Source organism: Danaus plexippus, chromosome 20, assembly GCF_018135715.1.
Source record: "Danaus plexippus chromosome 20, MEX_DaPlex, whole genome shotgun sequence".
NCBI lineage: Eukaryota > Metazoa > Arthropoda > Insecta > Lepidoptera > Nymphalidae > Danaus > Danaus plexippus.
Window position 1 is genome coordinate 459333 of NC_083550.1, and position 27887 is coordinate 487219.

Genomic DNA, 27887 nt, shown 5'->3' on the forward strand with positions numbered 1-27887 from the left:
GGTACGACAGATGAATCGTGAACGCGTCGACTGACTGAACATTATAAATCAATTATTATACTGGAGCATTGAATTTAATTATTACATAACTTCAAATCCAATTTTTAATATAGAACCAAAACTTATTAGTTATGCCATGATGGCTCATTTTGTAAAGAAACTGCAACACGATATACTGAAGGTTGCAGGTTGAAGTTTGCTATTTGAATTATAACTCAAGTATTGGCTCAATATTACGTTATGTTAAAAACACAATTATACTTATTTAAATCTTTACTATATTTAAGACTAATGCAGCCCTCATTTAGTTTTATGAAAGGTAAAAAATATGATTTTCCATTTAACCATATATTATCAGTAGCTCACTCAGTCTCTTTTTTCCTGTACATGTCACTACTCTCTGTAATGCTGTTTGTCAAAGCAACGAAATATATCGATAAAAATATACAACGATAAGCTTTAAAATGTTGCATATTACAAATGTTTTTTTTTTCACATCCTATTATTGATGACCAAGAAAATATTTTATCTGATATAAACCTTTGGTTTGATGGCATTCAAATAAGAACATAAACACTAGACTTAGAATATGTTCAAAGTAATTGTAACTCGGGGTTACAATTACTTACCCGTGTTATTATAATTCTCATGAAAACTATTATTACTTGTTTTTATAAATCTCAAGCGTCATATATAACGTACCTAAGTCTATTTAATTGTGTACCATGTTTTCCAAATCCTCTTGCAAAACTGTTAATCCTACCAGAAATGCGAATCTGAAGACAAAACTTGAGATTTGAGCAATGACACTCACAAGATTGCTACGTTTTTCGCAAACATGTATCCCTCATAACCACAATAAAGAAACAATTCCCTCCATACCTATGGGACCCATTACCGATGACCAGTTTGTGAGGAACAAATACTGCGCCCACCGCTTCCGGTCCACGAGTGAAAATTATTCTGTACACAATATAGAACAAATGGACATTGTGTCAATGCATTTTCATTTGACCCATCTAATAACATCACTTTGGTTGAACTTCAAATAATAAATCCCGTTCAAGTAAAATGTCTTTGGATTATACAATTTGGGAGATCGTCGAAGAGAAAGTAGACATATTTTAAGGAAATTTTAATTCCTTAAGGTATAAATAAATTAAAAAGCCGTAAGACGACAGGCGAACGTTTTAACGCGAGGTTCGTAATAATTATAATCGGTGTCCTCGCCAACATATATTAAATAATAAAAATTATCCGATTAGGCACTGATTTATTCCTAATATTTTATCGACGTAAAAAAGGAGTTTTTCAATTCGAATCTTTACAAATATGTGCCTGTGTGTTTGCGCATAACTTTTTCGTTCTTAAATCGATTTTGATGATAATTTTAGCATTCGATAGGATTTCTTGTCCTAATGGTTGGACCCTACACTTTGTTTCCGAATCACTACATACTAGTACATGAACGTTACGTCATATTTCTTTCCAATCTAAACAGATCTCCGTATTCTGTCTTGGTCTTGTTCTAGAGTTTAGACTGAACAGCTGCTGTATAAGTGAAAGTATTTTTGTAACCTAGAAGTAGATTTTTGGTTTATAATATTTATAGCACCTATAGGTAACCTTTATTTTAGATTTGAACCAATTTGTTTAGTTTAAACTGGCATGTCCTTTTCTAACTTTATGTTAGAAGCATTAGTATTCTTATAGTACCCGCATTATTTTATTTTCTCACAGTCTGCTGTGTGCTGGGGGGAGGAGGATTGGGAGGGGGGTTACAGGTGGATAAAATATTAACGTGCCATTGTTAGATGATTCCCACAATATTACTTATGAGGAGTTTGTGGTAACAATAACCGAGGGCTTACGTAACATACGATAGCAATTCATCGATCGAGATAAGGAAATGACACCTTATGTTGAATGCCATAGAGGATATATTTTTTTGTTGTCAAACTGCAAATTGCTACATTAGTCATGATGTATGTCGCGTAAAAGCAATTATAACCATAATGTAGCGCTTCTCGTGACTGACTGTAGATCCCACAAAATTTTCTTGATTTTAAAAGGAACGGATCTTCCTTTTAAAAGGCAAGGAACATAAATAATATTTTTAATTACTATCAAAGTATAAATATACATTGTATTCTCAAAGACTGACCTAGCGAAAGTTACTGTATGAAAAGTAAAATAGTTCTTTTGTTACGGTTAAAATAATGACTTAAACTTTATTTCCTCGTAGTTTACACAATTGAATTCACATTGTACCATAATCGGTTGAACAGTTCTGTCTTGAAATCGCAACTAACAAGTAGACTTACTTTCATCAAAACGAGTGAGAATAATCAAAATATAAATATTAAAATCAACAATAAAACAATAGAGTTACTTTTATGATGACGTGACCAAAAGTGACGGATGAAATAACAGGACAGTGTTGTGATGATGTCAGTGGTATCATACTGAAGACTGTCGTCCTGTCGTTGTTTATGGGTCGCGCTGAATAAAGAACATTATGATTACGGTTTCCTTAAATCGAACAGAAAGGCGGAATTTATGCGAAACGAGATAATTATCGTGGGCGTCACCTTGACACGGAGGCTGGAGTTATCTTTAAAATTTATCGTGAACTTTGATCCAAGTTAGCCGAAATTATGCTGAAAATACAAAAATATACGCAGTTGTATCCAAAGATTAAAACGGCCGTCCTCAAAAAAAAAAAAGAAACCAGTGAAAAAAAATATACCGTAAAGGATTATAATTTAAAACACCATCTTAATGAGCATCTTTCCCTAATATAAAATCATATAAATGGAAATAAATTTGTATAATGTCTACTATATAACGTAAAAGTTAAATTGTGCCTTGATAGCTAACAATAGATGTTACTTTCCTTCAACGCTCTCGTTGCATCAAAGATTAGAGAAAATTATTACCGACCTGGAATCATAAATGATTTACAGTCACTACTGGATATTGAATGAAGAGCATTATTCAATTATAGTACTCACTTTAAACGAAACGGTCCACTCCTGCTAAGGAAATTGGAAGACGCTAATCTCGAGATAAGGAAATTGAATGTATATTTCACTTGGTCAGAACAGTCCGGTAGCTGGCGGGTTTTCTGAAAGCTAGTTGTATGGGTGACAATGAAAGTATTCGCGATAGGGAGCCGACTCGGAGCATTCTATCATTTAACAGAGATAGATTTAGAGCAACTCGAGATAGCGATGCAATTCAGACTTCGCGTGATGTTAAATTCGAGTCACTGTATATTTATTGGAGTGTTCACGGAACCGTTGCAATGCAAGCAATTAATTCAGACTTTAGGTATTGTTGAATTAACGTAGCCTTTCTAGAATTTACAATTTATTAAGCGATTGAATTCCCAACTCGATACATACGTTTAGCTTTCAATGGTTTCAGATAAAAAAATATGCTAATTTAATCACTGAAGTGCGTCGGTGTTGCAGGCAAATAACTATTAAGTTTTACCGGAATATATTAACATATGAAAATATTCCCTTCATATAAAACGGTTTAAACAACTTTCTCTTGTAAATGTCAGATTTAACATACAATTAAATGAGATTTTTTTTAACAAAGCAAAATATTCAGACCTAATTATACTTTGGTATCATCTGCTGTGCTCGGGAAGGTTCTCTGACTGTTTTTTGGGATAGTGTCAAAAAAAAAGAATATTTATAAAAAAATCACAAAATATTTTTTTATTACGTCATAATTATAATTCATTGTATGAAAAAAGCTTTTCAAGCAAAAAAAGATCAAATACCAACATAAAATACACAGTTTCAATGATAATTAACGAATAAATTGAAATTTGAGAAGTTGGTTGAAAATAAGACTAATAGAATAGTTCACTTTGGAAAATTTACGAAACTGTTGCATGAAAGTTTACAGAAGGCGTTTTAATTACATATAACCACGAACACAGCGACTCCGCGCGGCCGAGTTGATTGGTAGGAGTCAGTAACAGCAACAGTAGCTTGTGTAAAATATTATTGCAAGCGCTGGCCTAGTATTACAAACGAGCGCACATACATTTTGATATATCTTGAGGATTTAAATCATATATAACGTATAATATTTGAAAAACAACTATCCAATGAAGTAGCTTTAAAAAATATAATCCAGCGACCTTAGTGCAGTTTTAATGCAAACGTTATTACCACAATTATATCAGCCTCGGTGATATAACAAATCATTTGTAATGTTTTAAGCCAAGATCGTCTCAAGGTCGGTACAGTCGACAACAGCACAATCCAATCTGTAGCACACAATATAGCGTTAGCTGACGCCCTTGTGTACACCATTGTTCATGAAGTACTTGGTTATTTAGATCTTGAATTACAATACAAATTACGTATAATTCAAAACAATTAGACAATTTAAATAATCATCGGCTTAATGATTCCTTTCTTTAGGTAAGATTAAGTAGAATCAGGACAATTCTTTGAAGGGAGGCAAATGTTTTCTCAAGTATTTATTGTTTTTAACCGACTTCAATAAAGGTAAGGTTCTCTCAATTCGTCTGTATTTTTTTTATATAATTCGGAAAAAAAAATTATCAACGATTTGGTAATAATCAAGAATAAATATTTTTCTGCTGACAGTAATGATGTTACTTAATTATTTTTTTAAAACTAAACGTAAATTCAGTCGTCATATGGCCTTAGACAAGACCAAGACACATACTTTATAATTATCGTAAATATTGTGCGAACGCTACAGAAACACGGTTCCCTTTACTCGGCCGACGAGTTTATTACAAAGCGAACTCACCTTGATCATACTCCTAGCAGTCATCGTGTACCGCTGGACTAATTACTTTACTTGGTGCTCTGTTGTGAACAAAATTCATTATCATTTATACACTAAAACAAACGACTCCTAACATACACAATTATATACATAGAGTGCTCGCTGTTTAAATGAATTCTATTTAAAGTTGTAGTCATACAATAATTAATATTTTTAATTAATATTGCTACATGACGTACTGCAACACCACTTAGGTTTATTTTGAGGGGAACTAAGGTAATGCACAGGAATTTGGGGTATTCATGGTAAATTTACAGATCGGACTTTTTTTTTATTAAGTTGTTCAATGGTTAGATCTAAGATTTTCGCGAGTATTCACCTCGTCTGCCCGTGATCACGGTTGCTGCAAAGTAACCGAAACGTCGGGATTATGTAGTTTTTAAATAATAAAAATCCGCGTAGTAAATCCGAATAATACTAGTTTCATTTGTTCAATGGTTATTATTTAAAAAAAATATACAGCCATACATTTTGACGCGCTTAAACCGAGAGACCTTCGACAAATGCTTTGTAATCAATAAGTATCTGTTTTACATCTAACATATATATTGCTGATCAATCAAAATTAATCTGTCATAAACCAGCATATTACTATAACGAGTTCATTAAAACTGTCAGACATGACGACCGTTCTGAAATGTTTTACCCAAAATGGATACCTACAGAGATTGCCTAATGTTACGAAAACGATAATATTCTAAGCGCATGTCAAGGCGAGATCAGAACAGATCTGTGAATTACGTATAAACAGAAAAAATAAATTAAGCGGTTTTTTTTGCAATAACGGTTATTCACAGTTTTTGCGTCAGGTCTTATTCAATTTGCGAATTCACGTCCGGCACAATCAATAATTTAATATCAGTGTTGATTATAACCATATTTATTAGATAAACTACTAGCGCCGGCGACTCGGACCTCATTACCTACACTATACTGTATAAATGTAATATTGACGGTATGTACTTTGATGACTTCATGTGCACGTTGACAAAGTATTTATAATATTTAGCAACTTTTTAATTAGAAATCACACTTCTAATGTCATTGTAGTTACTGCTCATAACGAGCGAGCGTGAACACAAAGAGGTAGAAAAAATAGTCAAGGAACCCAAAACTTAGATCGAAGACATTTACGTTGGTGTAATAATTATTTTACATGTCATATATTTTCAAATGTTATATTCTCACGTTCGTATACAGTACTGTAATAATATGATGAATAACATTTTATAAAATACTTTGTAATTTTATCGACACAATGGTAATTATTGACTTATTACGTTAACCCAGTTCCCATTGATAATAAATGTTAAATATTTGAACGATGCCAGAAAGCAAATATCTGCTTGATTATTATTGACTACTGGGGTCTGAAACACGCCTTTGTCCAGCAGTGTAGTGTAGGCGTCGTATAGACATCTTAACCTGGTCAAATCTTCTATCATCTGAAGACAGAGAGAGGTCCACCTCTACTCTTAGTTACATATATTTTCATTTCATAATTCAACATCCGTTATTTAAAACAAATATATATTTTTTACCAACAATTTATAGTACATGTACATTAAGTTGACAGAGACGGTACAGGACAGACAGGTACCGATACTTGAAATAGATTTTTTAAATGATTTAAACATTTTATAATTTATGCAACAAATTTATCTGAGGACTGCATAATTACATATAATAATAATTAGTTAAGTTCCATAGGACATCGCTCCGCAGCCAGTCGATAGCTACGTACGAGTTAAAAAATTATTATTCGTAAAAGCATACACAAATTTCCTTTTACATTCAAAGACACGCCTCACAAAAAATATGTCCCTTCAATGCGTTGCAATATTTGCAAACAATGGCGACGCCGCCTGGTTATTAATTATATATTTGAAATAAATTGCCGATCCTGTTGTGTACGGATAGAGAGACGTGGGCTAAAGTGCATTGCAAATTTAAATTTCATACAGTGCGAGTTTATAAGTCAAATTAGCACCAAAACTACAAGGCGTTCACGGCAGATTCCTTTTTAAATCTTCTGCTATTAACATATATTACTCGATGAGTGTGTTCATTATTATAAATGAGTTTCAAATGTAACAAAATGACCAATTATAACAATTGATGAATATAAAGTTATTGCGATTCTCTGAATAAAACCTGACCGTGATGGGAAGCGTGCTACTTGGGCAAGCCATTGTCACACCATTGATGAGAACTCAATTGTTTTTTTGTTTAGTGGAGTAATTTTGTGTATTACATAAATGAGAGCGTGAATTAAATGTTATGTATATAGATGTGTCATTTTTTCTAGATACCTATTAATGCCTGTGTAAAATGAAGTGTTAGGTAAGTAAGTTATTATATTTATTTTACAAAGACATTCACAGGACTACGTATTACTTGTACGCAATACAGGTAAATAGATGTTTAGGTTCCCAACAAAGGTTACAATAACCGCCTACATTCATCGCGAATGTTAAGAGATTGTAAAACAAGAGTTTATTTGTGTTTTATTTTCAATGATGAGTAATATGTAAAATATTTGATGAATTGACGTTGAAATATCACGCACGTGTCTTATTTTAAGTAAATTTGTTTAAACTAATTATTAATGGAATGAATCTATCACTACCACGGCGGTTTGTGCTTTAGCAAAAAATTTGTGCGTTGCTGTCATAGTATACTGTCCTTGTGTGTAATGATTTTTTTGTTATTTTTCTTATATAGGTTTTCTAATGAATCAATGTACCAAAGGCATCTAGGCGAGGAACGCTGTATACGATTGAATGGATCGTAGAAAAAAAATCAAAGTTATCGCTACTTCGTTATGACATTCAATTAACACTGTAAATATAGATTCTTTATAAGAAATTACTTTCAACATACCACGTTGAATTTATTTCCAGTGCTAATAAAATAAATACATGCATGTCTTTCGATGGGTATTATTTATAATATTAATCCGATAACTTACGGAATACCCACCCACACGCGTACGCCGTGTAAATGTTTTTGGTAATTATATGGCGAAATTATTGTACGATTATAAATAAAATACGGTGACGGTTTATTTAAAAATACTCTAAACGTTACTTTCACTGCCATCCAAAGCTGTTAATACATAAATATTACATGAGATAAAGCAGCGTGCTCACATAATTATAGCATATTTTTTTAAAGCTGCAGTGAATCTATGTGTTACATCTTAAAATGGCTCAATTGCTTCGGTGTCTTAACAATACGTTGATGTAACTGACCACTACACACATACGTGACACATTGCAACAAGCATCACAGTATATTCTGACACAAATTGTATAAAAAACGTAATACAGTTTTTAAATATATTTAACTTAGCCACATTAAGATTGTTAATATACAAATTAGTAATAAATATTAGCATTCACAGTTTATACGTCAATTTGTTTATGGTTTAACAATACTTAACGTCACGTTGCTCCGAAATGGGACTTCGGATTTTTAACCTTGTTGTTTATTACACAGATCTATTGCAGGTAGATGGTAACATATACTTTATTTACAGAAAACATCAAATTGCAACAATATTTGTATAGTTTAATAAACGATTTGATAATCTTTCGATTTTATTATTATTACAGTCCACTTACCATTTGTTTTTAGTACGATTTAAAATTTTAGTGACGTCATGATAAAAATCGAAGCCTATTGGTGGATATAGTTTGGTGTTTAAATTTGAAAATAAATGAAAGCTAGAGTACCCAAACATTGCGACAGCCAGCTTCTAGGAGTAGGTCGTAAAGTTTCATGTAAATAGTTGTTAATCTACAAATGGTGTCTTACCAGGTAGCGACCTAGATCAAACATTTCACACAAAACAACCCGTGGCCAATCATTTGAAACGACAGGTTTTTTTTCCGCGAATACGCACACCTTAGAACCGGCATAGCTCAAGCCTTAAGAAACCATGGATGGAAAGTACAGTTAAATAACTTTAGAATACTCACGCAACGTTAGCCGTAGATGTTTAGAGAGATAATGTTGCAACGTATTTTTCACTAAGACACAAGTTCAGTACACTGTTATGCGGCACCTTTAATCACGTTTATTTGTTCACAGGTCAGTTCTAAATATGCGGTGTTTGAGAACTAAGAGAAGCGACATATCCCCCCATGTAATAGACGCGACGGTTCGCGGCGGACTGACGAGCCTCGAGCGGAGGCCGGAGAGGGGCTAACGCCGTTGGACGGAACATGGCGCGCGATCTTGAAATCTCCCACTCACTGCATTCGAAAACTTCTAAAGTATCTGATAGCTGATCTAAATAAGCTAGTATTATTTTCTAAATTATTTTAATTATTTATAACTACTTTATTTCTCAAATATATAAATTTAGATGGGCATAACTCCATCTTTATACCTTATTTACTTCATTTAGTATCACATTTGACACCAACTAAATTGATGTGTGTATAGGTATTTGAATTTATTTAAACATTTCTCACCAAAAGATTACTTAAATGAACAAATATAATTATAACTTAATAACAATTTATTTGATAAAATATATGTAATGTTCAATAATACTTGGTCAGATTCGTTTACCGTTAAAAACGGACACAAAATTTAAAGTCAATTTACCTACTTCCATACAAACAAATTTAATTAATAAGTAATAAAATCAATTACAGATATCGATTTAATAACTATATATAAATATTTAATTAGGAATCAAATACAGTATCACTACCAAGTGATAAACATGCAGACATGCCGATCACCTTGTGAAGGGAACGGCTGAAATTAATGGATTTACGTTATTTATTCATTTTATATCTGTATGTAGGAGTCGCCAGTCGGTGCGGCCATAAACAATTTTTACAACATCAATAGTCATTTGAAAAATTACTAAAGTTTAATGTTTTTATTTACCTACATCGTAAAGAATAGTAAATAGTTATAGATGAGTATACTATAAGGACTAGTATATTTCATAGAATAAGTATAATATGAAATATCACAGTATATAATCTTGACAAATAACCATCATACAGATAACAAAACCTTTTTTTATCTATAATACATACTATGATAGTTTTTGAATTATGTAGCTCAGTCTTGAATCTTAAACTCAAAACTTTGTTACAAATATTATATATGTGTCTAATTAATGAATAATGAACCACTTTGACGTTACAGTAGATTAAGAACGCTGTGAATTATTGCTGTGTTTGTTATAAATACAAGTGACCCGCATATTTATTTGTTACATATTATTCTTAAGCAATTACATAACCTTCATGAAGTATTCATATGTATAATGGCTGTCCCCCGTGATTTTGTTTCACTTTTTAATCGGCCTCAAAGGGTTTACGTGGCATTATATTTATATGCCGTAGTCTTATTAACCACTCTTTTATCATTTCAAAATTAGGTCTAAATTAGTTCAGATATTAAATGGATTATCTAGAAAAAAAAAGAAAGAACAAAGGGGCCATAAATGTTAAAAATATATATGTATATATATATAAAAAAATACACATTCTAAAAAAATTCTTTTAAATCTTTAATGACTACTTCAATTTAATTACATGTACGTTTGCATGTATGAAAAAAAGTTATAGGTAACTTGTTTTTTTTATGTTAAATATTGTAAAATGGCTAATAAAATTACTGTTAATATATTATAAAATACATGTTTTGGAACTGATTAGACATTCTAAAATTTGAGCTTTTAGCGTCATTTTATGACTTCCTCTCGAGTTATAGTTTCCTGGTAGCTTTAACAGTTAGCTTCACTAATATTCGCTATTATTATGTAGTAGGTGACGTCAAATTACAATATATTATGTACTAAATTTAATGTCACCATGGACGTAAATATGTAATAATAAAATAATAAATAAATACTTTCATGATAATTATTTTTTTGTTTATGTAAGTAAGACTGAAGTATAAATAAGCTGTAAGTACCAAATAGATTTACGAAAAAATTGTGTTTTGATTCTCTTCTATTTTAAAATTAAGCGCTGGGTAAGATTTGTTTTCCGTTTTTCAAAGCTTTTATCAGAGAAATGTGAAATGTATCAAAATAATATAACAAACGTACATTCATATCAGCGGATTCTGTGGTTTCTTTACTTATCAATAATTCAGTTAAATTATATTAATTTATCATAAAAAAAAATTGCTATCCTTTTTAAACAGGCGCTTTCACCTAAATAAAGTAGTCATATTAACGTAAAATTTAGAACTCGGAAGCGCCTGATTAAAATAATGTAGATACAAAATGTGTCTACATTATTTTTATATTTTTGCATCTGTGTGATGTTTTATATTTGTTTAAGGGATTATATGTTTGATATCCGGTAACTCATAATGAATTACAGATAGAATGCCGAGAAGGTATAACTGTTATTATTATTTATAAACGTACAAATAATTTTAATTTACCGATTTCATATTAAGACAAGTTAATGTAGATAAGAGATTAGAGTGATTAAATAACTACACGCGAAAGGAAATTGTAAAATTACAGAATCACGATCAACGCAACGGCTGTAATTTTATTTACCAAAGTGATCTATGATGAAATGATTACAAAACTAATATTACATTTATTTACAAGTAAGACCAAAAATAGCAACAACTTTTTGTTATATGGAGAAGCTTTGAAATAAGCGACGATTGAACTCGTAGATGAAATATGAAATGCTAATTTGTAGACAGAGATTTTGTTATAATTGTCAGCGGCCAGCAACACACAGGTTACTAGTATTTTAGTATTTTTCTTTTACGCACGTGACGAAGTATTTTATTCAGTTTAATTAAGTTATTTCTTACTTTAAGATACATATACCTGACCGTTGTGTTACAGTAAGTGCGGGATTATTTCTGATGAATCGTATTTAATATATATTATTAAGTTCCCGTTGTGATAACATAATATTATCATTTTTCTCTCACGTCAATATGACTCACTAATGACATGTCTATTGCATCAGTGAAGATATAAGTTATGTGTTCAGATTCATTATATATTCCCGTGTGACGAGAGGAACCGTAAACCGAGGTATAGCTTATCAACCAGCTATAGAACTGGATGATTTGAAGACGAGGCTCGGGACATATACAACTGAATATATATTTATCTCTAGCTGAAGGTAGGTTTACAGCTTCACAGATGCTGGTCCGATCTTGACTGAAACCAAGATATATGTCTGTCTATGTTTATTTGCAAGTATTTAAATGGATTATATATACGGAATCGAAAAACGTAAAATACATTAGCACTGTCATTACGTTAACAGTATAATGAGGTTGACATGAACATGTTTAGTAATATATAGATATTAAAAAAAAAAGGATTTCATCGCAGTTCATTTTGAAAATCATTAAAAAAAATTGTCTGATATTGTGCAATGGCAATATGCTTACTGCAAGTTAGTCACACTACACGTCAACAGTGGCTCATTTGTAGTTCTCATCACATTCAAATATTAGTCTAGGTAGCTCGTGCAAGGCATACGGAATGCTTATGAAGTTTATTTCCTAGAAGACCTGGCGCTGAAGACTTGGCCTTTAACTAAGCTCGACTCAGGTAATGGCCAATGGGGCAATTTTATTGAACTATCCATGAATATTGCTACGTGCTCATTGCTTTATATAGTAACTAGATGACCTAGAAATTAATACTTAATAAATTACGTAAGCGGGTAACAGTTGATAATTAAATGTTGCAATTGAAACATGCATAGCCAATAAATTCCTACTGGGTAGCGTTTCTACGAGACGTTATGACATTTAGTTAATTCAATACCACTAATATTGTTATTAATTTTAAAACATTTTATTAATTCCTATCTTTTATTCAATATTGTGGGTTGCTTCATTTTAATTATTTCGTTTGCTTATATTTTAAATTTAAGTTCTAATATGTTAAATACTGAAAAATGGTTTAAACAATATAATAATATTACTGAATTATTTGAATTGTAATAAAAATTATAGAGAATAGATAAAAGTACCTAACTTTTCTGTTTGTCATAAGAGATATACAAAGTCGATGTATCTTCTTTCCATATTTGTTGATTTTAGGTCAGGCGACGTTTCTAGAATATTACTTATAGTGACCTGAGGGTCATTGAACTCGCAATGACCGTTTAAATCCTACACATTTTTTTTGTAATTTTTACATTAAATTCAATAAATGCTTCTGTATTCTTCTTCTTCTCTCTTAGTTAGTGGCATTTGCCTCAGTGTTGCCCAACACTATGACGTTACAACGTTGACGTGTGTCGTTGTCATTCACTGTAACATGTTTCGTAAAAAAAACTTGACACGCCATTTATCCATGAAAAAATGGCCATGAAAAAATTGCAACGTTAAATCGTTACATTTGCAATATATTAAATAAAATAAAATAGCCATCGAAAAATATTCTGAACAATATAACAACAAAAAAATTAAAATTATAATGAACCTAATTCCATATATATATGTGTTAGTAAGCATATGTTAGTAAGTACTTATTGGCGACTTGAACCATTAGCCTGAATAATAACCTATATGGTGTTTGGTACAAGCTACAAAAATATGGACTTTATTTGATTGGAAATTGTTTAAACAATCTCCTATAAATCTCTTCGGTAGTTCCCATGTTACCAAATAACAAATAGATAAACATGCTTCTATCAAATTGTTCTATTTATAAAACTTAGGTGACATTTTGTATATTTTTATCTATAGACAATTAGATGATATGTTTGGATTTTTGACGCACTTTTACAAAAAAAAAAACGAATGAAGAGAATAAAACTATACCTGTAACTGTCAAAATTAACTATGGAATAGAATTAACGCCGACATTTCGTACAACACGTCACAGTTGTTTTTTATATGAAAACACGTAACCCAATAGATGGCATTTGGCGGTATCAACCTGTATGATTCGGTTTGAACACGGCGTTTGGCTAGTAGGTATATTACCAACACCTTTTCAGCCTTGTAATTATTATATTCCTAAAGTTATAACAGAACATGGCTCTTTGTGGCTATAACCCAGAGACAAAATGCAGTTTACAATATTCAACACAGTGCTCCATTAAGAATACGAATAGCGATGTATAATTAAAGTAGTTTTCATGAAGTGATACGAAGTCGTTTACGAGAATATTTAAGATTTAATGAAGGTCTCAGGATGTTCTCAAACGACGACAACCAGTTCGCTCTATACATTGTCGTCTGCAATTGAAGGCTCGTGAGTCGTGAGATGTTGCCAGCTATAGCTCATATGTACATTATTAACATTTTTATTTCTTCGGTTGTTTATGGAACAGAACAGGTTCTTTGGCAAAAATTTCATAAAGTCATTTTGGAATCTAAAATAAATATGTGTATGTAAACAACAGGAGGAATTGAGATTAATTGCCTTGCATTTGAGACAGAACTCCTGTCTTCCGCTTCTGTTAGACCCAGTCTCACTTAAACTAAAGCTACGTTCACACCCTTACCTATATGTTATATTTCTTAGCCGGATGGATTTTAGTAATAATAATAAAACAAATATTAAAAAAAATCACTGTAGCAGAAATTATGTAAGGATATGTGTGACACAATTAATAAGCAAATTTAACAAACTGGACCCCTTTAGGACTAAACGAAAAGGCAAATTTATATTGGAATATACTTACGAATCTAACTGTTACATAATTTAATATTTAAACTGAGTTAAATTTATATTACTTATTTTTAATTAAATGTGTACTTAAAAATTCTTATAAATCATTGGCGTAAGTTTTTCTCTGCTTAAAACTATTTAACAAAACTTGTCAATACCTTACAACTTATGCCACAAGCTAAGTAGACAAGAGTGGCATTATATTGTCAATGTGGTTTACAAAGTCAAAGTAAGCGCCGCGTTGAAACTCTAACGGTCTTATTGAGCATTATATAAGTAATATGGATTTCAATGGCGTGATGTAGTTTTGAGATGCGCTTTATTATTAAGATTAGTAAAGCAATCTCAATGGTAACAGACGTGATGTATGCAACCGCATAGTGATGTACCTACTTCATATATTTTATATATGTGAACCGATTGCTGAATTTTTTACGCCATATTAATATATTTATATGTAAATTAAATCATATATCTTTTCCTAACGAGCATAAAAGTTCATGTACAGGCTAGATACTCCTATATAACAAACGTTACTCGGCGCCATAACTCAGACAGATAAACAATTTACAAGGTTCATTGGTCAAATATTCGCCGCGAGTGATACAAACGGAAAGGTATTATAATTTGCACCTGTCACTTCGCTACCTAAGGCCTCATCTAGCACCTATCTACGGTCTACCAATGTAGACTCTAGGGTTTGGCTCGAGTCGGAGATAGAATAATAATCTGAGCTATAACTTATATTACAAATGTTGCAACATTATTTCATATTTATACGTTGCGTATTCTTTATTGATATAATCGACGATTCTTTCTATAATAACATATATATTTTTTTTGTATTACTTCAACGAAATCTCAAATAGCAAACGGTGTATCACAGCATCGAATCGAGGTATTATTAATGGCCGTCTCCTAACGTCGATCTATCAAGTAGATTCAGGCTTACGGCGTTATGATAAATACAACGGGATATTATTTTATATTAAATAATAAATTGGACGTGTTAGCTAATTCCTAAAATTAATAATTTATGATAGATTTGAACACAGTTTAGGTGACACAGAGGCGAAAGGAGAAGCTGTTTGAGATTTCAATATGAATAAGTAGAGGATTATGGATTTCTAACAAAAAGATATATTTTAACATTGACACTATTACAAAAATATGTTTAGCTGCAAACTGCCGAAAGTAATAAATACCTTGTACTTATGTAAAAATTAATATATTCTTAATTATTGTGATTTCAATTTGGCTTCTGGATCAATTTGTTTACTTGGAGTACGCGTCAGCACATACTTGTAATTAACTAATCCTGAGGTAAGGCTATTTCTGTACAAGGATTTTTTCTACGTTATCCTTGACTTTTCCCGTTACATGGTGACATTTTATTTATTTATTTATCTGCGTGACCTTTTATCAAACGGTAACACGGTTATTGTTAACTCTTAAATTTTTTTATTTTCCATAAAAAAGTATTAAAAAAAATGTCATCTTTTACTTTATTTCTTTATTGATATCGAATATTTGTAATTTTTTCTCAGATGTATGTAAATGTGTTTTATTATCAAGATAAAATTTTAGGACTATTAAGTATTTTAAGACGCTGTTCAATATAAATTATATTTTGCTGTCCATTAACTGTTTTATGGATTCAGTACAGCCTACAGAATAGTAGGCTAAATATAAAATTATAAAAAAATATATATATTTGCAATATATAAATAGAAGAAACTTAATATAAAAATATATGAAATAAAAAAAATTAATCCAGTAATATTTAAATCAATTTAAGTTTAGCTAAGAGAATATGTCTTTATTTTACCAGTTATTTTTTGCTTTATAAAATTTTAAATAAAGACTCTAAAATAAATAACGTATTTGATAACAACAACCGCAACCTAATCTGCGACGCTGGCTGTATGAATATAAAACTGTTTTAATTATACTATGTACCATTTGTACCCGGAAGCGTATCACGAGAATGCAGCTTTTAATTTATTTCATATTATTTCTATGTCATGGTAAGAAAACTTTGAATTGCGTACCTATTATTATTTTAATGTAATTTAACAGATTCATTATATTTAAAAAGGTTTTATTCACAAAAAATCATTTCTATTTTAGAACGTTTTACAAAAGGTAAATATGAAAACTTAAATGAAAATATCGAAATCAATATAAACGACCTTGAAAAATATTTGACGAACTTAAAAATAAATCCAAACGATTATGAATCGAATCTCAAAGCTTTGTATCCACCGAGGAGTTACGAAGTAAAGAAGTTATCACAGGATGAAATTAAACAGATTCAAAACAAAAACATTAGGGACATACAAAAGTATCTAAATTATGCGATTCTTAAACGGAGAAGCAATCTTCACAATTCCATAGATTTCTATGGCACATATTTGCAGAGTAATTTTTGCAACCCAGTTCTCGTTGCGGAGCATTACTCAAATAAAATGGGTTTATATTTCAATAAAACGTTTCATGAAGACGACGCCATCAACGACATCGACAAGCAGTTCGTTATCTTAGACCTTGTCGAGTCTTCCAATAGCTTGTTATATAAGGTCCAACTGAATATACTACATAATGAAACGAACCGTAACAATTATACTAACAGTGCCATGAAAAAGTTTTACAATCTATTGGACGATCTCCATCGAGACATCAAAGCCGATAAGGAAGAAGAAATGAAATATATATGTGATCAATTTGAAATATGCAGAGCGTTTCCCGGCTTTTCTGATCACATGTCCGATTTCCTGGGTGACATATTAAATTTCTCTGACGGTAACATCAGTAACATTATGATACTGGCAAAAATATTAATAAAGGAAAAGATAAATTTTTTTAGGAATTTCTTGGACGACGATTTAATTGAGGACATTGGAGAGAAATTAAACGCCATGTTTGGAGGAGACGAGTCCGAGTTGCAAGAGGTATTCTCCATGGTCAGAAAGATGTTGAGTCGAAGGCACAAATTTTCAGTGAGGAAGAATATCGACAGGTCTATAAAAGCTAAGGTCGTTCGTCTTCTGATAGACATCGTTGATAAGACCTTCGTAAAAGATGACGACGAAGTCTACTTGATGTACATAGATATGACAAGGAAGAGTTTGCGTAAATTATCCTCGATGACAGAACATCAAATGGGAAAAATGTTTAGCGACTTTATACGTTACTTTATAAACACAATAAAATATAACTGGACACCGGACTGCAAGAAGGAAGTCAGAACCCTTTTAGAAGTACTGGTGAGGAACAGCGCTTCTGATAGAGAGGTTTATGAATATCTCATTAGAAAAGGATCCCAGTACGTGAACACTAAGCCGTTAACCGACGTGGATCTGATTTGAAGACGTTATAATAAAATATGTTTTAAATATGCTGGTCTGTTTTATAACAAAAGTTTTCTGATAGTTCTCCAACATCGACAGATTCCTCCGTTCCTTACACCTTAAATGTATTAAACGAAAGTCCGGCGCGTGCCTCCAACAAAAGCGTTTTATGGCATACAATCGCGGTATTTACTACGGGTTTAGGTAAAGCTTTAGCCACACTGCACTTTTTATAAATTACACTTAAATAATTCTATAAAGGCCTTATTTTGTAAAAATTTGACCAAGAGAGGCGAACAAAATTTCTTTTATTTGGAATTTTAATAATTTTATAATTATTTCTAAGGAATCCTGTGATGCATTCGTTATATATTATAGCAACTAATTGAAAAAGGAATTCCAACTAGATAACTTATGTAATGATTAACAAACCTTGACATTTCTATGCAAGACACTCACAGAGCGAGTGTGGCGGCGGCTTATGGTTACAGTATTAAAATTATATCCGTAGGTACAAATGGAATGCTGGAACCTGATTGGAAACCGATTTACAGTCGATTGTTCCTTTTTCACTGCTTAATATGGATTAAAAACACGGACATTGAACTTTATGATTATATGCACGTCTTGTGTTTTATTTTAAGACGGCGTTTCGGGAATTAACGACTCGAGAAAACAATGCTCCCATCAATCGAATCTCGCTGGCTGCTGGCGCCGCGAGAATGTTTACGGGACTTCCGCGGAAAGATCGCGAAGACAGGAATTATTGTTAAAAAGAAAACATACATAATATGTTGTGCCGTTTTAAATATTATTGATAAATTTAGAAATGGTCTTGAACCTCAAGTTGTATTGATTGACAACTTCTTTTTTTACGTAATTAATTCGTAACGAGATACAATTTTGTATCATAATAAAGTTATTATAAATGACAGCTTTAATAAACTGTCGATTATAGTTGTTATGTCGTCATCATTATTCATAGGAAAATAAGTTTGATAGAAATTATAAGGTATTCTATATAAATGTCAGGAGGCCGCGGCCATTGCTTCACACCAGGTAGAGCGAGATTTGAAACATTTGGACCCGACTATTGCGGAATGAGAGAGTAGCATTTGAACCTAGACAAGTTTTAATGAAGATAAAAAACAGGCAATTAGTAGTGATTCCTACGAGGATGCAGTTTAAAGAATTGAAAATTATATAACTGTACGTGTCATCAGATATAAACAGCAGCAGTCTTCAATAAAATACAGAACACTAGAACACTTAAGCTGGGAGTAGTTTTTATATCAGGAACTAATTTAGACTCTCCCAGATGACGTCATCTCGCACTTATTAAATAGGAATTTTCTTTACATCTTTGTCTCTGGATAATATTAATTCCTTAAGGGATTTCTAAATAATCGCGGAACTCTAAATACAACATTCATAGTTCCTGAAGAAATAATATTAGAATAAAGATTGCTAAGATCAAAGTTAAGTATACGTATAATTAATAAGCAGTCTGTATCCAATGCCAAGGTTGTGGGTTCACTTTGAGTTTAGTATACATATACTGAGCTGGGTGTTGAAAAACTACTCCTCCATCAGCCTATATTTTGTTTATCATTTTGATATTATATTTTTATGTACCATTAAAATTAATTCTATAGATCCAGTTAATCTCAATACTAGCTTTCAAGATTGTATGTCGTGTGAACGTAGCCTTATCAATGTTCCAATGATTTCTATCTTGTCCTGATTGGTTCATCAAGTTGTTAGATTCCTTATTTCTCCTCGTTTAAGTCGTTCTATTAGAATAACAGATTTCCTGATGTCGTTAATTATGAAAGTACTTAATTAAAGTCGATTGCAAAGAGCTGATTGATACATCAAGTACCAACCGTGATGTGACGTCTCACTCGGGATTATTACAGCTTGTAACAACGATCACGACTCTATTCAGATGGTAATGTATATGAAATAAATTTTGTTAGCAAGGTCTTCTGAAAAGGCAAAAAGAATTTTCACTTAAATTACTAACGTTCTTAAATACATTGTTTTTATTTGATATTGTTTGATGAAGATATATAATACATATTTAAGTAGTAGTCAATAGTTTATGTATTCCGCTCTCGTTGTTTGTGAGAAACATCTAACTGAATAGGTTTCTGCTGGACACAGGACAGGAAATTATAGAAGTTGATTATGAATGTTATCAAATGATGAATGGAGGCTGGGAAGCTATAAGTCTTGCAGATGTCAGATGCTGGGCCGGTCGATAGTTTGAATATACGAGATGTTCCCGATATGTTCTTAAATGAACGAGTACTTCTAAATTAAACCAATTAGATCAAAAGATGGAGTCTATACACGGGAAATAGCTAGATATTTTATTTTCAATTTGAATCCTTTGTATGGAAATTAATATAAAAGCTCAGTTCGTTATCGCGTTTTAAATTATTATTTATAAAATTTTCATAAAATATGCTTAAAAATATAAATTTCATTGTTTAATTGTTTTTCATTTCAATAATATGATGTACTGTTAGTAAAGTTCAAAGCGATCTTATTCAGACCGACCTTGCTCCCTCGATTCTTTGTTATGTCTGTTAAATTTCAATTCATTATATTCAAATATTTACACAAAGCGTTCCGTTTTTAGGCATAAACAAACATTTATTTGAAACAGCTTCCTTGAGTTGAAAATGAATTAAAATAAATTAATTAAACTCTATAATTACATCGGATGCATCCACCGAGCTGTGCATTTCAATATTTTTTTTGTTGGTACACACATCACGACACGATTACGATCAGACGTCGCGTCAAATGTCACTTACGATTCCATACTTGACGTAGAGGTGCAGTCAAATAACAAGAAGTTATATTTGTCCTTATTTTTATCATGTAAAAAATATGTTAAATTAATATATGTTTATAGAAAATATTAAAGTATTATGTATCATATATATACATATAAATCATGGCGGTGAAAGTGAAAGTAAAAAATATATATAAATGTTTTATACGAGATGATTATTATAATGCATATAACTTGAACACAGCTATTGTGTTTTTATTTTAAATTAAATATTAGGTAAGATAGACCGTTTTTTTTACTAAAACTTTTAAACAGAAACAGTAAGAAGGTATACTTTTGGAAAAAAAATATCTAAATAATATTTAAATCATGCACTGCGTACTCGTAGTGTGAAAATAAGCCCAGTTATTTACAACTTACTGTTTTCTAATATAAGTTTGTTAGGAAACAGGACTACAATTTCAATTTACTTTTTTACGTTTTTATTGTTTGTATTGAAGCTTAATAATCAGAAGAATAGATACAAAGAAATAACAGTTATTAAAACAGTAAGTACATTGTTCCTGATAAAAATGCAAAATTGAATCATAACTTGAAAAACATTTCAGACACGATCCAAGTATTTTATACTTTAGTTGGTAAATGTGAGTACACGTAACATTGTTTCAAACTTGAAGTCTCTGTAAGATATAACAAAAATTGGGGTAACCCACTACATACGGAGCGATAGTTTTCTCATAGAGGAATCTTCGCACAGAATAACAATACCGAAGTTATTGAATCAGAAACGAGAAAAGCGTCGTATGTAGTGTGGGGATTCAAACTTGTGCTAAGCATACTCTTTGTTATTAATATACTATTAATTATAGTAATAATCAAAATCTTTACCATCCGCCGCTCGTCCAATCGATGCCACGTTCTGTATCGCATACACTCTGACAGAATCACCGGCTTTTACATATTACATTTAATGAGCTACAAAACTTGTTCCGACGATCTATTCATTGATACTTTGAATTTTTGTAATTAATTTCATATTATGAGGAAAAAAAAAACATATCCGTATGTATTTTTTGTTTATATCAAAAAGTTGACTCGTGGTGACGTGTTATGTATGTATTATGTTTTATATAAACAAAGAGGTATACATAAAAGCTTTATTCTTGTATTATAACCATAAGTTTCTGTTTGTTATTAATGTATACGTTTTCTTAGTTTCATTACAATTCATATTCTACGTCTGACGGTCAGATTTTAAGGTAAAGAACATTTTAAAATATTGTAAATGGACACTGTGTAGAAGTGGTTTTAGTGACCAGGAACTAAGACTGTTAATGTAATTTATAAAAATTGTAATTGATATTTTGCAACACTCGTCATAAGTCATTTGGTTTAAATTAGTGTTTTCAGATGTTCTAATTTGGTAGCGTTAATAACCCGAGTAATGCGGTTCGTTTTCCGCTACATTAAGATAACCGCCGTTTGATGCTGGCGAGGCACCAATGTTTTATAAGTTCATAATAATTAATCTCTGTTTGTGGGAAGCGGTCACATTTACACGATGCGACACGACAAAATATCGTGTCGCCGACATCTAGACAGGAGCTGTGCCTCTATTAAAGAAATTATACTCGTCTCTGCATAAGTTAGTATTAATCAGATGTTTTCTAAATAAATGCTGTGTATACATCGGTACTTATAAAACGTTGCATTCATTATAACATTTTTATCACGTTCTAAATTTGTGTTTCAAATATATGTACATAGTACATATTAGTTTAAATTCGCTTTGCCCGCAATTATGTAACAAATCTCTTCTATATATATTATGTAGATATATATTACCATCGCCTTGTCACTTACACGATGAAAATTAATTCATTAATTATTTATTAAACATTTTAAGTAGACTATTATGTAAATATTTTCTTTATATAGGTATTTTCATATAATTTTCTGGAAATTGGAACTTCGGATAAAACTTTGAAATATTCATAAATATTTTTAAAACTTCATAGATTCCAATAATATCTTTCAATTACCAGATAAGTAGAAAGTCTGCTACATATTATTCAACAAAGTCGTGAAAGTTAAGCGGGGTCAAGGTCCGCATGGAGTCAGTGATGTGACAAGATCAATAAAGTGACAAATGAACAAAGATTGTGAATACAAAGAACAAATGTTTATGTTTATTTTGTAAAGGCTCAGTCTGACATGTCAGTGCGGATGCTTCACACTGGAAGCGGCTCGACCGCTTCTATACGCTAAATATATATAATACAAAAAAATACAATATACATTTTTACATCTTACATGAACACACTTAATATGAATGTAAATATATAACGTTAAGAGATTATAAATATGAAAAGGCATTAGAATTAAATGAAATTAAAGATAAATATGTGTCGCATTACGCAACAAAGGCGTTATTGTCGAGGGACCGTCCACTTAAAGTTGTTTGTGATATCAGTATGAGAACGGAAAATAAAAGCAAATTAAATCAACATTTGTTATTTGTATGAAGTTATCAGTAACAAGAAATAGCAAATAAATCTAGCGGAGAAGGCTGTACACTTGGCAGATTGAGTTCTAGGAATTACTTGTAATTACTAATTGATAACAAGACTGTAGCAATACAACATTACTGAAGACAACGAATGATGTGATGCGAACATTAACAAAGTATCATGTGCCTATAACGATCCTGCAGAGGCGTTCAACATAAAGATGATTAATAATTATCCTTAGAATAGAAATGTGAAACGTCCTTCACGTCTTGAACGGCAATCGGTTTATTAGTTATTCATGTACCTACACTTTTCGATTTTCACTGGCCGAGTGACATGTGACATCAGAGAAATGAAATCAGGCTACAAACTAATTAAACAAAAGATAAACAGAGAACATATTAAACAATTGCAATTGAATTATATAATGTATAAAAAAAATGATTACAATTATGGAGACTGACGTGAGATAAAATAGAGTTAGCCTTCAGATGTTTATTAGTGTGCCGGGCTTATGAATTAGTAGAGATATTATTTCTCTTTATGACAATTTATCTGTCAAAATGTTTATTCAATAAAAAGCAAATCAGTGCCTAATTGCTTTTGAAGATTTTTTTTATTATATATTATTAAAAAACCTCCATTTTGATTTAAAAATAAAATATACCGCGTGTTTGTTGGCAAAGACCAAGTTTAAGATAATCAATTTTTAGAAATTGAAGTAAATTATATTATTCGTATATGATATGCTGAATTAAAAATGAGCTTCTTTTTCATGCTTCACAGTTTACAGCAGTGGGATGAGACTACAACATAGTATATAGTGGTTTGCCAGGTTTTATCATTATTTAAGGACTTATCAGCGTATTTACCTCACAAGTTTTTATAAACAATTCTATTGATAACGTAATTCTCGTAATTCTTTGTTCTTTTAAACTGTTATCTTTACACGTGAGAATCATTACAGCGGGTATTTGTTTGGTTAGTTATTTAATAAGATATTAATTAATTTGCTGCATTTGTTTTAAAAGTATAGACGCGTATGTGTATAAGTTTCAATTCATTTGTTGCAAGAAGAGTCACGATAGCAAAATTAATTTCGAAAATAACGAATATCTGCATAATGATCAAATGTTAAGTAAATGGATAAATATTATATTAATTGCTTGTATGCTTAAAAATAGGATAATAAATCATAAAGTCAAACAAGATCGCAGTTGTCTGTCTGAGATAAGATAAGGTCAGGTCGGCAGTCAGTTTTAGTCCAACCATGGACAACTTTGGTTATCGCGAGATGGGGTGGCCGTCTCCTCTCCAGACCCCGACCCCTTCGTCGAATAGATCCCGACTTCAGCGAAGCTTTAGTTCCCGGTCGAGAGAACCTGAAGAGTACCCCTTAAAAATACCCTTTAAACATGTTCGCAGCATCGATTTACTTGAATCTGCTCAGGAGCCGCTTAAAGCTAAAGAATACTTATTTGTTGGACCCTCGCCACCCGCCGAAGATGCTCCAAATATGTACCAAAGTTTTGATATCCTCGCTCCGGATCCCGAAGCCAGACTGACTGAAGATATGATTAGAAAGTCCCTCTGTGAAAAAGCACTTACACTAGGAGCCGGCAGATTCTTTGATGATCTGGAATGCGGTTTGATCACCGCCGAAAATATCGAGGAACATATAAACTCTGCCCCAGAAATCGTCGTAAATTTAACATTATTGTGGGCTGCATTTCTTACTCGTGACGAATTATTGCCAGCTATCATTGAAGCTGGTGCTGATATACATTATTCAGAACCCGTGGGTCTCACAGCATTACACATCGCATCTTTCAGTGGGGCCACCAGGGCTGTAGGATATTTATTGGCTATCGGAGCCGATGTAGATTTTGCACCAAAATATTTTGCACCCCTTCATTGCGCTGCATTTGGAAATTCTTTAGAGGTGGCTGAAATGCTGATTTGTAATGGCGCCTCTTTGCACGCTGTTGTACAAAGAGCTGGTTGTGAAGATAATCTAGTTCATTGTGCTGTAAGAAATGATGCATTGGAATGTATGGAATTATTTATTGAAAAAGGTGTTGATCCAGCTTATATTACATCCGGAGGATTAAATGCACTTCATTTAGCAGCAGAATTGGGGGCAAATAGATGTCTATCATTTTTGTTAAAAGAAACGAAACTGAGTGTAAATGGAGTAACAAAACAAAGAGACAAAGAGTGTACAGCATTACATTTGGCTGCTTCAAGAGGATATACTGAGTGCGTGGAACTATTGCTATCGGAAGGGGCGAAGGCAAATACTAAAAATTATAGAGGCTTCACTCCACTTCATCTTGCTGCTAGATGTTCTGGTTTAGAATGTGTTGAAGTCCTTTTGAGAGATGGAAATGCTGACCCGAATGCTGAAGATCAAGATAAACGAACTCCACTTCACGCTGCCATTTGTAATTCAGACCGTGCTTGCGATATCATCGACATGTTCGTAAGTTGGGGAGCACAAGTTAATAAAAAGGATGAGTATGGATATTCGCCTCTACATTTAGCAGCGATGGACGGATTAACACAATGTGTCGAGACATTAATCTTCCTCGGAGCCGACGTTACTTCAAAATCGAAGAAAGGTCACACCGCTTTGAGTGTCATAGTTAGAAAAACACCGAAGTCACTTGCTATTTTAAGACATATTTTAGACAGTGGAATTTCAGTAAGTAGATCTACAGAGGGCAATGAAGAAGTGCAAATAGAATTTGATTTCGGTAAATTGTTAAAATATTCTTACCCTCGCGAGATCACGTATTTAAACAGTTTGATTGATGAAGGTCAAAAAGACATCCTTCAGCATCCTTTATGTTCCGCATTCTTATTTATGAAATGGCGCAAAATTCGTAAATTTTATCTCGCTAGGCTTATCTTCTGCTTTTTATTTGTTTCGTTCTTATCCATTTATGTTTTAACTGCTGTAGTAAAAACATGTAAAGGGAAGTATTCCAAAAAGTATGGCGTGCCGAACGAACTGTGTCAACATCAATCTATACTAGGTGACATATTAGAAGAAAATCCTATAGAATTTGAAAGGTGGATATTAATTGCAATTACGGCTTTTGAGATAGTAAGAAAACTGACAGGTATAACAGGTTATTCTAGCATCTATCAATATTTCACCACGTTTGAAAATTTGATGGAGTGGTTTGTTCTTCTTTCAGTATTTTCGTTATATAATATACAACAGGACTACGGATGGCAAAACCATGTAGGTGGATATGCAGTACTCGGCGCTTGGACTAATTTAATGTTAATGATGGGACAAATGCCTATGTTCGGTGATTACGTGGCTATGTATCAGAAAGTATTAAGCGAGTTCCTCAAACTGCTGTTAGCTTACGTCTGTCTTCTTCTCGGTTTCGCCATTTGTTTCTGTGTTGTTTTTCCGAACGAAGAAATGTTTTCAAATCCTTTAATGGGCTTTATCAGTACTTTGTCTATGATGGTAGGAGAACTCAATTTGAATATTTTAATCAATGATCCGATAGAAGACGATCCTCCTTTAATATTCGAGCTGTCATCTCAAATGATATTTATTCTTTTCCTTATGTTCGTAACAATCATATTGATGAACTTGCTGGTCGGTATAGCCGTCCATGATATTCAAGGTCTTCGAAAGACAGCAGGCTTATCAAAACTGGTCCGGCAAACAAAACTAATTTTATTTGTTGAAATGGGTATGTTTAGTGCTTGGCTACCAAAATGTTTACATAAATATGTGTACAGAACCGCTTTAGTGTCTCCAGAAGCAGGGAAAGTTATCCTGAGTGTGAAACCCCTGAATCCTCATGAGAAAAGATTACCGACAGATATAATGATGGCCGCCTACGAGTTGGCTCAGCTCAATAAATTAAAATCTGGAAGATCTTTGAAAGAAATGCTGTACAAAAATAAATATTCATCGAAATTCAAAAATGAGGGTCAAAGCAACGAACAAAATTTTAATATCGAAATACGAGGAATGCAAGAGAAAATCGATCAGACTACATTTAATTTGAAGAAAATTGATCAAGAGATGAGACATTTGAACATTTTATTGATGGAACAAAGCAATCTATTGCAGGCTGTTGTAAAGTCTGTCGATAGAACGTGTTCCCATACATCTCAACACTATCCAGAATCCCCAATATTCTTCACTACTAATGTCTCCGAAATTCCATCCACCCCTAAATAGGTCTTAGAGGCTTTAATATAAAAAAAGTATATTATATAATTGTGATAACAATATTTTCCGTTCTGATATCGTTATAAAAAAAAAAAAAAAATTGTAAGTTGTCTTATTCTTAGTAATGTTTTGTGTATCAGGGTATTTTAGTTACTTTAATTTTTTTCTTAATAAAACATTATATATCTTTTGAACTTCTTTGTTTTAACAATACTTTTAATATATTTATATATATTTATGTATACATATTTTAAGTTATATAATAAGTGTATGTTTTTGTTGTAATTACGTGTTTTGAGATAAGAATTAGAAGCGTTTTTTGTCTTTCATACAGCTTTGTTTGCCTAAACTGACGCAGTTTCATGATCAAGGCGGCTTTGTTATATGTTTGTTTAATTTGTCACATAATTAAGATAATTTTTATATAACAAACTTAATTCAAACAAACACTGTTAAAAATCATCCATTTAGGGAGATTGATTATAAAACTGGCTGAAACTACGTTCCAACAATA

The 27887-nt window shown here is 31.9% G+C and overlaps 3 protein-coding genes across 6 annotated transcripts in view; 2 read left to right on the forward strand and 1 right to left on the reverse strand.

The window, feature by feature from the left end:
• Nucleotides 1-9034, reverse strand: part of LOC116773834 (myosin-2 heavy chain) — a 69701-nt gene extending 60667 nt beyond the window's left edge. For all 4 annotated transcript variants that reach the window (XR_009753057.1, XM_061523903.1, XM_061523904.1 and 1 more), the window contains exon 1: nucleotides 8829-9034. The gene's annotated coding sequence lies outside the window, so the exon portion shown is untranslated. The remainder of the gene's footprint in view (nucleotides 1-8828) is intronic.
• A 7382-nt stretch (nucleotides 9035-16416) lies between these two features.
• On the forward strand, nucleotides 16417-17899 carry LOC116773929 (uncharacterized). The gene is made up of 2 exons (XM_032666511.2): nucleotides 16417-16527; nucleotides 16631-17899. Exons 1-2 carry the CDS (start codon nucleotides 16488-16490, stop codon nucleotides 17866-17868), a joined length of 1278 nt encoding a protein of 425 aa, XP_032522402.2. The 5' UTR covers nucleotides 16417-16487; the 3' UTR covers nucleotides 17869-17899.
• Nucleotides 17900-24266: 6367 nt separating this feature from the next.
• LOC116774072 (transient receptor potential channel pyrexia-like) lies at nucleotides 24267-27560 on the forward strand. The gene has a single exon (XM_032666703.2). The coding sequence runs from the start codon at nucleotides 24437-24439 to the stop codon at nucleotides 27380-27382; it is 2946 nt and encodes a 981-aa protein (XP_032522594.2). The 5' UTR covers nucleotides 24267-24436; the 3' UTR covers nucleotides 27383-27560.
• The last annotated feature ends 327 nt before the right edge of the window (nucleotides 27561-27887 follow it).

Bases quoted from the DNA above. Each gene is read 5' to 3' on its own strand.
- LOC116773929 (XM_032666511.2), top strand. From the start codon at position 16,488: ATGCAGCTTTTAATTTATTTCATATTATTTCTATGTCATG. The intron at 16,528-16,630 runs GTAAGAAAACTT...TTTCTATTTTAG, and splicing joins CATATTATTTCTATGTCATG to AACGTTTTACAAAAGGTAAA.
- LOC116774072 (XM_032666703.2), top strand. From the start codon at position 24,437: ATGGACAACTTTGGTTATCGCGAGATGGGGTGGCCGTCTCCTCTCCAG.